A 14,911-nucleotide genomic window follows, 5' to 3' on the forward strand; every position below is an offset into this window, starting at 1 on the left:
CTTGCACTTGTCTGTGTTGAAACCCATCCCAATGTTGGTATCTGCCATGGGCCAGCACCAACTGGCCATTTATTCACTTTAAGGCATGATGAAAAATGAGCCACAAATCTATTACATATAATGTGCAGAATTACTTTGTGGCTCATTTACTGTATTATTACACCTTAAATTGACTTGCACACGTGGCCAGGTTACTAAGTAAGGTGTGATTAGCTTGTTGATTGTGTCTTAAATGTAATGTATATCAGAGGCCCAAGGAGGAGCATTATATCTTTCCCTGGGGACCGTCGTACAAATGCACCTCTCATGCCTGCTCTTACCTCACCTAATGCTGAACACCACAGGGCAATAAGAACTTCAGCCGTGCTCAGGCTTCAGGACCTAGAGGCATTTATACACATACCTTTTTGTCCTGCAATAAGCTGGGATCCAGCAGGTTGGAGCAGACTAGATTAAGTAAGTCTGCTCCACATGTGAGCTGACATGCACTGAGCTGTACCATGTGCAGTTGTGTAAGTGGCAAAATGAGTATCAGCGTGCAGATAATGACAGCGGTGCACTTTTGAACTAAAACACCTTCAATGTGTTTTAGCTCAAAAGCATGCTGCTGCCATTTTCTCAGCACTGACATGCATTTCACTGCTTATACAACTGCACGTGCTGCAGCACCACATGCTTTTAAAAGCATCCGGCACTGAGGCACAAGCATGTGTACTAATGCCCTAGGGAACTATTTTAAATTCTGCCAACCTGCCCTCCCCTTCAGAGCATAGAAGGTAATGAACTGACAACCTCCATAATTATGAGGGAGGTTGAAAGGCATTTTAACAGTAAATCAAAAGCTAAAGTACACTAATGAAATGTAAATGGGTATAACTGATATTATTCCTACTTAATTCACTTGGTTAATACAGGGTAATTATTTGGGCCCAAAGGCCACATAGTGAGTTTTGATATGCTGTTGTCGGCTGCGTCCACATGCTCCCACCCCTGCAGCAGTGTCCAGCAATGGGACGGGTGTGATCCACCTCCTGCATGGGAATGGTGGGGGTGGGAGACGAGGGGTGTGGGCGACATATGGGTGTGTGTGGAAGGCGGGGATGCCTGGGAGCCAGCCAGGGGTGAGGGGAGGGAGGGGGAGGTGGGGAGTGCATGCAGCAGAGCTCGCTTGGACAGTGGCTACCCTCGCAGCACTCTGCATGGAGCCAAGTCCCACCCAGGGCAGCCCATGCCATGCTCTCACCTGCAGCTGCTGGCCCCAGCCCCAGTTTTGCCATGGGCCCCTGTCAGCATGCAGCTTCTGGTGGAGCTGTTCCCAGTGTGGCTGCAGCCAGCGGCGTGCTGCTCTGCTCCCCTCACTTCCAGGAGTCACCAGGCTGAAGCTTCCCTGCCTTCCCCCCTGGAGGGATGCAGAAGGGGCAGGAGCAGGAGGAGGAATTGCTGCAGAGGGTGAGGGGAGCAGAGCAGCACATGGCTGGCTGGAGTCACACTGAGAACAGCTCCACTTTCTGGTACATCTGGAAGCTGCATACGCTAGCTAGGGCCCGGGCTGGTGGGGCTGTTCTTCTCTAATCACCTCCAGCTGCAGCTGCTGGTCCTGCTCCTCCCCCTGCTCCTGCTATGCTGCTCCGGGCACGCGGGCAGGCAGGAGGGAAGCTTCAGCTGTGTGGCTCCTGCCCCAACAGGTGGGGCTTTGACTCCAGCTCCCAGCAGATTTCCACCTGCTCGCAGATGGCTGGCTGTTCATCACACCAAGTGGGCAGAGCAGGTGAAAGGCAGTCAGGAATTGGTGTTGGAGCTCCATGTGGTAGGGCAGGAACCACCCGGCTGAAACTTCCCTCTCCCCACTCTGCTCAGAGAGGCACAGATGGGGTAGGAGGAGGAGCCACCAATAGAAGTGAGGGGAGCAGAATAGCCTCTCCTGGCTGTTCCCGGTGCAGCTCCAGCTGGCCATGTGCTGCTCTGTTCCTCTTGCCTCCAACAGTGGCTCCTCCTCCTGCCCCTGCCCCTGTTGCTTTGCTCTGGGCAGGTGAGTGGGAGGATGCTTCAGTTGGGCGGTCTCCACTGGAGGTAAGAGAGCAAAGCAGCACTCAGCTAGCTGTAGACACGACAGCCGTGCCAGAAGCTGTGCGCTGGCCAGGGCCTGGGCTGGAAGGAGCGTGGCACTGGCTGCCCCGGCCGGAGCAGGTTGGGCTCAGCCCCACGTAGAGCGCTGAGAATACAGCTGTGGGCTGGATCCAGTCAGTTGGTGGGACGGATTTGGCCCACAGGCTGTATTTTGCCCACTCCTGGGCTAACAGCTAAAAGCTGAAATTCACCATCACTAAAAAGCTTCTAGCTGTAGTATGCATGGAGGAGTGTCAGAGATGCAATGCATGGTTGCAGAGACATTGTAGGGAGGATACAGAGAACTCAGAACACTTGGAGACACAACTGCATTTGTACTGCTGCACTGTAGACAGCAGTCAGTGATTCATGGATGTGGGGGAAAGGAAAGGATCACAAAGCTAAAGGCCTAGGGCTGATGGTCAGGAAATTTAGGTCTTCTATCTGCCAGAAACTTGCCTTGTGACCTCGGTCAAGTCCCTGAACAGCCCCATATCCCTCATTCTACCATCTTGTACACTGGGAGGCTCAGTTCATTAGTATTTGCCCAATCTGCATGGCAGAACATGTGATTTTGGAATTAAGGCACAATTGAGATCTAGTCCCTACTTGCCAATGCAGGGGGAGCTTTGGACTATGATCCCAGGCTTTCCCTGCATTAGCAAGTTAAAACCCTAGTGTGGGGGACCAAAACCCAGTTGGTACCAGGGACTGTACTTGGAGAGTCTCAGATGGAAGAGGCTGTTCAGTTCAGTGAGATTCCACTGACTACACATATTAGACAGGCATTGTCACCCTTTTTAGAGGCAAGGTATGCCTCAACACACTCAACGTACCCCTCAAAAAAATATCAGTTCTTAGCTTTCACTCTTTTTTTTACTATAGAAAAGCAATAGAGCAATTATTTTGTTTCAAACAACTCAGAAAGCCCACAACAGGTCAGAATGTTTTAACACTATGGATTCCTATTTTAAATTTCTGGATTTATCTTTTCAATCAAGTTTGCAAATCTAAGAGTACCAACATTGTGTAGCACCTTGAAAGGATCTCAAGGCACCCCAGAGTGCCATGACTCCCTGGCTGAGAATCACTGGTCTATGGGGAAACAACCTCCTCCAGCACCTGCAACAGGATCACTTGCTGTTGGGCGTTTGATCCTTGGACCCATCTGTTTTTCTTGCCCATTCTTAGCTTGCTCCATAGCATGATCACGTTGTCGTCTTCTATCAGGACACAAAGTTGCTAAGAGTACTGAGATATGGTAGAATTTATGAACTGCTCCTGCTAGCTCTCATCAAGCAACCTGAGCCGTGCACCTCCAAGAATCTCTGCATTACCCAAGCTATATCAAACCACAACTCCCATAAGGGACAAAAGCATCATCTCTGCTATACCACAGCCTCTGGGAAAATGACACACAGGCATAACTGTCTATTCTGCTCAGTAACTGTGCTGTGAACCACTAACAGACATGACCAGGTCACTTCAGCAATATCCCAGCCCAGATTCTGACAACCTGCAGCTGGCTGCATTACCTCCACTATACTCCAGCATATATGCAGCTGCTTGCCAGAAGATTCATTGGTGATACTGCACTGGAGTCTGCTTTTAGGGCCATGACTGCATTCCATAAAACACGTAGTAGCACAGCCTCTCAGGCCCTTCAGCACTGAGACATGGCTGCATTATCTCTGCTGTACACTAGCCCGGTTTCTCTAGCTTTTAGCACAGAGGTGACTGTACTATTCTGACTAATCAAGCACTTCCTCTGAGAGCCCTCTGTGCTAGGAACCAACTATGTTACCTCTCTTACATTAAATCACACCTTCCAGGAACACCCCATGCAGTGACAAATTGCTTTACCCCTGATGCAAGGTCATTACATGCATCGTCTATGTATATAGCAACAGGGCCCAAGGCCCTATACAGCACATCAAAAAGGTAATTGCTCTGGTGCTGCTTTAATTTGCTCCAAAACAGAATCCTATGGCTCTGCACAGAGGTATATTACAGCTGAGCACTTGAGCCCCTGATCATACAGACAGGTTCATTATTTTCTCTCTCACTCAGTTACAACCTGTAGGAGCATGCAGCACAGAACCAGCTGCATTCCCTCTACCACAGCAAACTTTGAAGTGCAGCAGTACCTCTTTGATACATCTGGAACAAGAAAAGTGTTAGTAAAAACCATAACCAACCCTAACACCCAGAGGTAACAAGAGAAAGGAAGAAATCAAACCCTAGGAGGCTGACAGAGTGACAGACTTGGAGACAGGGAAAAAAACATGGAGGACACAGAGAGGAAGTGTAGAGTGATATGAGGTACAAGAGGCTTCCTGCAAACTTAACATGGATGCAGAAGAGCTGCTGGAGGGAAGGTGGAAATGCTGGGTTTAAGGTGGAATGGAAAGAGCCAGGCACAGGTTCTCTTACATGAAATAATTTCAGCTAATAATAACTCTGGTGAAGCACATGGAAAACAGATGAGCTTAGATGCTTTCAGTCAACTCTTCTCTTGTAGCCTGAAACTCAGTAGGAGATGCATAGACTCAAGGACACACACATATGCACCCCCTGCCAGAGATACACAGATACTGATGTCCCCCCAAAAGGTAATCCCACACCTCTCCCAATGAGTACAAATGCACACACACGGCCCTTTAAACTGGGACACCAAATTCACACACCTTTAAACTGGAACACCAAGTCTAAACTCACTCCCATACATAGATGCTTGTCTTCATTTTGCTACCAGAGCTTCTCTCAGAAGGGCAGACCACAAGTTTGCTTGTGTTTTTTTTTAATGCATGTCAACAACACAGAACAAGCTGCTAGTTAATTGAAGTAGGAGTCTTACCTGTCTGGAACAGGTTCAGCTCACACTCCAAATAATCAAACATCTCCACTGTCAACTGGAAACTAGAAACAACAGAACAAGAGCATTACAAAAGAAGCCTCCCCATCCATAAAAAGCCTTGTGTGTAGGGAGAGGGGGACGAAGGGGGAGTAGTCCACCTGGCAGCTCCCACCCACAAAGGCCCTGCAGGGGATTCAACCTCGCCATTACTGTAGAATACCACAGTACTGTTTTATAAAGGATACTCAAAAGGGACATCTTAGCACCAGTCAGTGGGCACACATGGTAGCACAGTTCTCAAATGCAGCCTGTCAGGGTGCACATTTCAAGCTCAGTTACAGACAGCCCTGTCTATGAAGTTCACTGTGACTTAACAAGTCATGATCACTCCTAGTCACAAAACTGTGGCCAGGAAGCAAAGAGAACCCAACCAAGACATCAAGGCTTTTATTACAGGCCAGCTGCTTTGCCTAGGACTCCCCCACGGAAGCAAGAAAAAGCAAACAGCAGGCTGGCACAGACTATTTGGTTGCTTATGGAGACCTTTCATGGCACCCCCTGAACTTGGGTCCTCTGAACTGGCTGAAATTGTTCCTCATAGTGCCCCAATTCACATATGCCAGACTTACAAGTTATTGACATCTTTTTCTCCCGCCTCGTCGAGCTGCCGGTCAGACATCTGGAGATTGCCAGGGAACCTAGGGTTCTACACAGGAGGAAAAAGAGGAGGGAGTCAGGAAAAGGGTCTCTGGGGGAACACTACTGCTCTGGGTTTGAACTTAGTGGAGACCAAGCAGGCAACTCTGATGATAACTGAGGGTAATGGCTTCCAGTACGAGCATCATCAGTCTCCCCTTTTCTCACATGTGAAAGGCAACAGCCTCTGACACCCAAAGGTTCAGATCAGTTTCCTTCTTTTTTGGGTGGAGGCATGGTACAACACTGGCTCCCAAACTTGGGGATGTAAGGAAGGGGACTGTATTTTACTTGCTGTGCTTTGCTCAGGTTTCCACAGAACAACTTCCTCCCCTTAGAGGAAGACCCATCAGCCAATGTTCCTTCCTTAGCTTTTACGAGTTACTCCATTGGGTCCATCAAGAGTGCCAAAGAGTCATATTAAATGCAGGGTGATACTACTGCATTAAACGAACATGTGCATTATAGGGCTCAAGTGAACTAGACAGCAACCTAAGGCCACTAGGTTTCCGCCTATCCAAGTATCATGGGTCAGCAGTATTCAAAGCCTAGCACATTGCACAGCACATTAAATGGCCATCCCTAGGTTATTCAGCAAAGTGCAACTTCATGCAGCAGTGCTGCTCTGAACTAGAAAGGACTATATGGGAGAACTCTGCCCTGACAAAGCTCAGGGCTCCACTTGAGGGCAACTCCTTCTCACTCCTCCCTGCCCCACAACAGTATTTGTTCACTACCGACTGCTCACATTCCTTCAGCAGGCTGTACAGGTTGCTCCTGCTTCTGCAGAGCCTCTGAGGCCTGATGGAGGAGAGGGACTCCCAGGAAAGAGATCGCCACATCTAGGGAAATTAAATTCAGCACAGACTCATCCTTCTCCAAAGCATGTCTGAATAGACTGGTGACTCCTGCCACTTGCTGCTGTCTCCAGGATAGGCCTGAGGTCTTAGAGACCAGTAGGCAAGCTGGCCAACTAGTGAGCAGTGATTCTCAACTGGGATACTGCAAGATGTTTTAAAGGGTATTGTGAGGTGCGAGGAGATAAGCAGATAACTGCAGGCTCTGGCTCATCACTGCCTGGCTGTTCCCCCACCCCTCTGCAGAGATAAACACTGTAATAGTTAAATTAGTTTTTAAAATCCGGTGCTGCTCAATTCCCAAAAGTAATGTAGGGGGCCCTTGAGTCCAAAGGTTCTCTCTAAAAAGGCTGAGCTACCTGCTCCTGGCAGGATGCCAGGAATGACTGCCTAACCCTGCCCCTAGGGGTAAGAGGGGAGTAGAGTCCCCAGTGGCCCCTGATGAGACTCAGAGGTTCTAAATGTGGTCTGGAAAATTACTCACCAGAAACTAAACAGAGGCCAGCAATTTGTCAAACTGGCCATCAGACAGCTAGTGGGAAAGCAATGGCTGAGCTAGACCCATAAAGATCCTTATCTCATTACCATTCCGTTGGACTCTCCAGTTTTCTGTACTCATGTCTAGACTACTGGTCCTATGGTCCTGCAAAAAGAGGGATACAGGCCAGCAGGGCAACTACATCAGCTGAGCAGCATCTAGCCTGTTTGTTTGATACTTTTCAGTCAGATTTCGTAAGAACCAGGATGTTCCTAGCTGCAGAAGTAATGACCATGTGGAGGGTCTGTATGCTGTGTGCATGGGGAGGAGCTGGTGCCACTGCTCCAGAAGATGAAGCCTCTTCTGCACGTCACCTTGATAATCAGATTATCCTCTCCAGATGGTTTCAAAGGAGGACTATACAGCTCTGATTAGATTTAGATTTTAGGAAGATTAAGGTGTTTGAGAGTCAGGCCCCTCTTACGCAGTAAGCCAATTAAAAGTAATTATAATAAAGAGTCCCAAGAGGTAATGCAAAACCCTCCCGCCCCCCACTGCGTGACGGTGCAGTGTAATCCCATACCACAGATCCTGCAAGCACTGGGCTACAGTCTATGGATGTATACAAGCCCCAGAGTCTTGTTATTGTTGCAGGACTCCCCCAGCATTATCTTCTGCAGACTTTCATGGGTAAAAATACTGCATTAGCGGATACGCAGGTTATGCAGTTTTAAACAGATATTGCCCAAGTGCCACATAAACTGCAGCAAGCTATTATCACAGGTTACTGTACTCTAAAATACATGGAGACAATTGCTGTGCAAGTGCTCAGTATTATTTTTAAACACATACAGAAGGAAGTCACACTTTGCATTATTTTATTAGAGATGATCCTTCCTTTTAATACCACAGGCATAAGGAAGTGATTGCTTTAGCAGTATGAGCAGCACATGCATGCTTTCTTTCTCAGGATACACAAATGGTTCACCCAGATTTCTTTTTATAAATACTTTCTCCATCACCCTCCAAGGTTGTTTTTAAATGGGACACAATTGGGCAAACTGGCTAGAAGATACAACGGCAGACCTCACGGCAGCCAAAACGCAAACCACAACACCTCTCCTACCCAGCTCAAGCTGTGGGGCATTTCAACTCTAATCACATGCAAAACGAGTTTGTGGTACAAACAAAAAAGAGATAGGGAAGAGACCTAGTTTGGCTTAGTCCTCTGCTCACCCATGCCAGTCCATGCTCACCCTTCCAGTGCCAATTTAAGAAAAAAAAGTGTTAATATAACACCTACTGTCATAAGAACACAGTGACATACATGGAGACTAGCATCCACCCTTGGTGTGAATGGTGCACCTTGAACTGCTCATGGCAGCAGTGTGCCTGAGTTTGGGATGGGATGCAATTATCAGTATGAAACCAGTAATTAGCCACATTGGAATACAGCCAGGGCAATGGGATTGTTGTTCCAATTCATAAGCAGAGTGCTCAGGGATGTTTAATGAGTGCAAGTGGACACCAGTCAAAGTGTAAAATCTTACCAGAAGGCTGGATGAAAGGCAACACAATAGCCTGAATTTAACTGCAATAAAGTTGTAGCATATTTGACCAATATTTTTAATCTTTTTCTTGAAAGAAAACTCTTACTGTAAGTAACAAGTTGGAAGAGACTTCTGAAACCCTGGAACTGCACTGAGTGGGGAGACATGGAATCAGATTATGGACTGGGGCACTGCTTGCTCCCTGGAGAACAGGGCTGCAGTTCAGCTCTATTTCCCCACAAGCAACTATGTACTGGACTTTCTGGGAGTCTGTGGACAAAGGATGCCCATGGGCAGGCCAGGTTAAAAGGGCTGGACTGAACCCAAGGCCTGAAGAAGCTTTGTGGTGTTGTCTAGCATAGATTTCTGGGGCAGGCATTATTCCTGAAGAGCAAGCCTCATGAACCGCGCTGGTATGCTTGTATTTCCTTGCAGCATAGCGTGAAGCAGATGTTGAAACCTACTGCATGTCAGTTCTTGTGCTATTCAGAGAGAAGCCCAGGCACATGAATATAGAGATCAGGCTTCCAGCAGGTGTTTTGTCTAGGTTTCAGTTCCCTGTTTGAGAACAGTTGACCAGATCCTCTTCTCAGCTAACACTCATGGAAGGATCCAACCCAGGGAAGTCAGCAAGGGAGTATGGACAAAGGAAGCAATGGCATCATGGGATGCTTCTCAATGTCACAGGATCCCACATATCCAGTCATTTTCTGTAGACCCCAGCCCCTGCAGGTGTGCACAAGTTGTTCTGTAGTGTCAGTCCCCCATGAATCCATATCTGCGTCTTTGTAGGGACTGCTGCTGGGCAAACCAGGATAAAGTGTCATGGGTTCCATTTGTGCTGGGGCCTTTGTCAGTGGGATTTCCAGAGGGAGCAATGTTGCCATGGAGAAAAGGAACCCAGGGAGGCAGTATCTTGGTGTAAGAGTCCAGAGAGCTCTTATCTGCACTCCCCTACCCAATACCTCCCATAGAGGAATATGTAGGGGTGTCCAACTTCCTGACTACATGCTGGTATTTTTTGCCTAGGGGACAGATCACCCAGAAGAGTTACTTTCAGTAACCACTTGACTTTCCCTCTTCAACAGCAAAGTCTTAGGACTTTGGGCACTTTTTAAGCTAAAACCCAAGAGGTGAGTTTAGACCAATGCAGCTATCCTGGAGTACTTTTGTCACTGGGGAAGGTTTAGCTATACTGAAAGTTCTCATTCTTATAGCAGAGTAAAAGTGTTCACATGTGGGGTGGTCACAGGGAGATAACTGGTAAAATGTTCCAAACTAGACAACCCTAAGGACACATCTGCTTCCCTCCTTGCACAGCAGTATTTAGAGGGGAGGGAATCAAGGTTGTGGGGAGGGTATTACATTTGTGTGCAGTGGTCTACTGCCAGTTAGAGATGGATTCACTAGGGAGAAGCTGCACTGCACAAGGGATGCCCCCATTCCATCAATGCATGCTTGCCACCAGCTCTACTTGAAGAATAATTGAGCGTGCTAAGGGCTCAGGGGAGAAGAAGGCCTTGCAGTCTGGCAGCGGCTCAGCATTCCAACAGAAGCTGGGACAGTGAAAGAACAAGGCAATGCAGGGAGCTGCCTGGAAGGGGGATAATAAAAAGTAACTCAGACAAGCAAGTATCATTCTCAGACAGATGATACTCAGAGGATGAACACTTGGAGTGTTCTCTGGGAAGAAACTAGATATGGTTCATGTCCCCAGTACTGAAGCATCTGGGCAACTCAGTAGTCACCTCCTTGGATTAGGATGATAACAGTCGGTTTGTACTGAACCCCTTAATGACTGTGATATAGAGAGTGCCTTCCATCTACACTCATCAACCAGAGAAAAGCTTGGTCCTGTAGCCTGCTTCAAGAAGTTAAATGTCTGTGATTTGACAGATCCAGAGGGAGAAACAAGTCCTAATGTCATAGGCCTTGCCTGCTATTAATCTCCTTTCCTTTTAGGGAAAAGGAGGTACCTACCTGAAGGAACATCTCTGCAGACCCCAAATGCTGCAGTGCTCTAGGGAGAGAAAGTTGCCTCTCACACCTGAGTCCAAAACCACGCAAGGCTCCTTTCCACTGGTTACTTTTAATCCCAGGGAAGAACTAAGACATAAGGACTCTTTCTGTACTGAGTTCAGCAGAGCATGTCAACTATGATGCAAGAAACTAGACACTGGTACAAAAGGAAGACACAGGGTCTTGGCACTGCTTGGGGGAGCTTTGGAGATGCTGGGCACAAGAATTCAGATAGGTAAAAAGTCAGCCAGAATTATGCTATTCCAACTGCTCAGAGTCATTGGGAGCAAATGCTTTACAACTGCACAGCTGAAATTCAAGTGCAGGTTAATTGCCTGGATTAGATAACTCAGTTGGCAGAGCATCAGACATTAGCAAAGACAAATGTCAAGTACTATATTTTGGGAACAAAAACCAAATGCAGAAATATAAAAAATGGGACTAACTGGCTTGGCAGGAGCCCTACTGAAAAGGATTTGAAGTTATAGTGGATTTCAAACTCCACTTGAGATAGCAGTATGATGTTGTTACAGACAAGGAAATTCACTTTTGGGGATGCATCAACAGCATTATTTTATGTTAAGCCACAAGAGGCAACAGACCCACTCTACATAGCAGTGGTTAGGCCTCAGCTGGGATACTTTGTCCAATGTGGAGTCCCACAGTTTAAGAGGCATGTAGAGAAACTGATGAGGGCAAGGCATAACATGCTACACTTTCAAATTAATGTGCCATACAAACCAGCCACAAAGATGCTCCATATTAAGTTCCAAAATATGGAACAGATTTTGCTATTGTAGGGTGTAATAAATTGCTACAAAATGGCTATTTTGCCATTGTAGGGTGCAATAAATTGGCTAAACATGTCACATGTTACAGCTTATCCTGTGATTAACATTGTGATTGCACAATAAATGTTATATCTGCCAGGGGCCTCAGTGTGCCCTGGGAGCTCCACGGGGGGGTCAGTACAAGTAGATTGTGCTGTAAATTCATGCTCCAGTTTACTGTGCACTAGCTTCCTTGTGTAGTTAGGTTTTGCATTCACTACTCACAGCATTCATGTAATTTTACAACTTATGTGTGCGTTTCAGCATACAAGGAGTTTCCCAAAGCACCACTGGTACACTGCCCAGCCCACTCTACCACAGGGTAGAACAGGGGTGGGCAATTATTTTGGGCAGAGGGCTGCTTACTGAGTTTTGGCAAGCCATTGAGGGCTGCATGACAGGCAGCCCAGGGCAGATTAATATTAATTTTCTAAATTTTTAGGGGCCCCACAGGCCGGATAGAAAGGCTGTTTTTTTAGGGGCCCCCAGGCCGCATTTTGCCCACCCTGGGGTAGAATGTCCAGCTCTCTCAGTATGTGGCTGGCTTGGAACGCTGTACCGCAATGCAAAGGCAAACAACAGTACAAGGTCTGGCATTTCCTGGCAGAGACCTCAACTAAGAATGAGCATGCTATGAAGCATGGAGCTCAACAACTGATTTCACAGATTGCCCCTCCAGCCAACCAGCACATGCAGCAGGACACAGTACCAAAAACTGAAGGATCAGTTTTAGTTTTTGAACCAAGATAGTACTCTACATCCCAGCAGGGTCATTTGGCTTTGGGAGTGGGCAACACACAAGACTCTACAACATCATGCTAACAGTTAACCCAAAGGACCGCAAGAATCATCTCTAGATCTCCAGAGCTAGAGGTCAGTAGAGGGCTCAGTTCTAACTTGCTAAGGACATGCGCTGGCTGAAAAGCAAATGATACGTGGTGCAATATGAGTGATAGCTCTGCTTTCCAGCCTACCTCCCAATAGAGAAGCATGGACACATGGGGAACCCAAGGAGTGGAACTTCTAGGAGCCCCTTTCATTCACTGAATGAAACCAGACCAGGGTAGAATCATAAAACTGTCAAATCATAGAGAAGTAGGGCTGGAAGGGACTCTAACATCCTACCATCCCTATCTAAACCATCCTATACAAACTGTAATCTAAACTCTACATAAGACTACCATCAGTCCTGACGCAACACAAACCTAACACTCAAACCTGCCACAGGTAAAGGAGGGGAACCACAGCAGCCAATGTCCCGCTTCTATAAAATGTTGTCAATGTATGCTCAAGAGATCCTGAGTAGAGGCCCATCCCCCCTACTACAGAGGAAGACAAAAATCCCCACAGTCCATACCAGTCTGACCAGTTCCTTCCTGGCCCCAGATACAGCAATCAGCCTAACCCGGAACAGAAGGGCAAGACCCTTTAGCCAGGAACTTCCGGCTTCGGTCCCAGCAGGCGCACTGGCACATCACAGCCACAATCCATAGCCTTGGCTGTAGCCAACACCCAATGCCTCAGAGGGTACCTAAAAAATAATCTGTTTGGAGGAGGAAATGGAATGGGCAAGCAGGCTCACTTTTATATGGAATTCCATTTTTGTTCTCAGCAGTTTGAGGTAGATGCTGCATAGCTGTCCATAGCCCTCACTCAGATGACCCTGCGGAAGAGAAGAAATCAAGTGATGAAGCATTTAAGTGTGATGCTAGCAAGATGCCTGGTGTCAATTTGCTTTGGGCAGGAGAGGTATGTACTTTCTTTGCTGAACTACCTGGAATCACATATTACCTTTCAGATCAAAAAGTCATACCAATGAGACCTCTGCTTGTTCTTTATAATTCCCTGTTCTCCTCATCTCAGTTTCTTTTCATGTCCCAGTACATAAACTGTTTCTGTGCCCAGCTGCTGTGCATGTCCCTCTGCCCTTCCCACCATGTATTTATCTAAGTCAAATATTTAAAGTCACTGATCTTTCTAATGCACAAAAAGAAAGCAAACTATCCACAGGCCAGGCGCCTTTGCTCTCAGAGCTTCGTTTCCCAAGACACTTCCTATAGGACAAAGACTTCTTGTACCATTCTGCCAGTTTCCCTGCTACTTGTACACCCTAACTACAATTGACATTTTCTCCTGATTTCTCAAATTGGCTATATTCTTGAACATGATGCAACTGACACCAACAGCCCTATTTGACACTACTGGTATCTAGGGGCTCACCGATAGCGATTTTGGGGCCCCATACCAATAGCTGATTTTTAAGGAGGCATATTGGCTGATACCGATCTGATTTCTGATGCAGCTGTGTACAATTGGTAAGTCTGTTGTGGTGGACAGGGAGGGGAAAGGGAAGGGGCATGGGAGGGCATGGGGGGCGTGTACCCCCAGATCTGTGTGCAAGAAGGGGACTGTAGTTGTGGGTTGGGGTCAGGGCTGTGCTGGACTCTTCTCAGTGCATGGAGGGGGAGGGTTGGGCCAGGACTGCACTTGGGCCAGGTGGTGGCAGCCCTGGGAAGAGGGATCCGGGGGTGGGGGGCTGCAGCCACCACAAATTTCACCATAGCCCCTCCTCCCAGCGCCACCACTGCCTGCCCCGAGCTCAGCCACCATGACCAGGAACAGCCTGGCACAGCCCACAGCTGGAGCCATGCCCCCATGCCCTGCGCCACCTTGGCTGGGCAGTGCCTGCCTCAGCCGTTGCTCCACTCCCTTCCTCATCACTGGGGGTGTTGATCTGCCCCCGCCACCCCCAAGTCCCTTCCCTCCCCCCTCCCCTTCCACCACAACAGACCTTCGAGCTGCACACAGCTCTCCAAGATGCTGGGCTGTGCTCCTTGCTGCTTACATGCTGCTGCTCACATGCACAGGCATTTATTGGCCAAATTATTGGCCACATCAGGCTGATTTCTGATACAATGAATTTTCTTTACATCAGTGCCAATCTGATATCAGACCGATGTATCAGTGCATCTCTACTGGTATCTATACCTTCCTCATTACCACCTTTTAAATAAATCAACCGGCATGCTAATAAAAACCCAGCAAAAGGGGGTTATCCTTCATATCAACTAGGAAATGACTGTAAACAGCATATGATATATGTAGGGTCCTACTGAAATCACAATTTTTGTGGAAACTGCGATTTCAGGCAGCTCTATAAAATAGTACAGGCTCCATGCGTTTGGTGCGCTTACTGCAAAAATAAATAAGTAAACTTACCCACAAGAAAAAAAGCCCACGTGAAGTGCTGTAGCCAGGGGGCATGGAGTGGAGGGTGAAGGGAGGAGGATGGTGAAGGAATGGGGGGAATAAGGCAGAGGCAGCCGCCATTCCATTCCATTCCATTCCATTCCATTCCCTGGCGTTTTGCATAACCCCACCTTCAATCCTACCCTCCTACTCCTTTCCCCAGCTCTCATGCCATCATTTGCATAACCCCACCCACATTTCATTCCCAACTCCTGTCTTTGGGAATCACTTGCCACCCTGTAAAGACAGCCAGAGAGACTGGCATGCAA

The 14,911-nt window shown here is 47.6% G+C and overlaps 1 protein-coding gene across 4 annotated transcripts in view; it reads right to left on the reverse strand.

The window, feature by feature from the left end:
* HIP1 (huntingtin interacting protein 1) overlaps window positions 1-14,911 on the reverse strand; it is a 165,039-nt gene that overhangs the window by 40,180 nt on the left and 109,948 nt on the right. For all 4 annotated transcript variants that reach the window (XM_019546425.1, XM_019546428.1, XM_019546427.1 and 1 more), the window contains exons 5-7: window positions 12,976-13,056; window positions 5,593-5,669; window positions 4,964-5,025 (exon numbers count right to left, since the gene is read on the reverse strand). In XM_019546425.1, the coding sequence (XP_019401970.1) occupies window positions 4,964-5,025; window positions 5,593-5,669; window positions 12,976-13,056 (220 nt within the window). The remainder of the gene's footprint in view (window positions 1-4,963; window positions 5,026-5,592; window positions 5,670-12,975; window positions 13,057-14,911) is intronic.

This window comes from Crocodylus porosus, unplaced genomic scaffold (genome assembly GCF_001723895.1).
Source record: "Crocodylus porosus isolate Cpor-Errol unplaced genomic scaffold, CroPor_comp1, whole genome shotgun sequence".
NCBI lineage: Eukaryota > Metazoa > Chordata > Crocodylia > Crocodylidae > Crocodylus > Crocodylus porosus.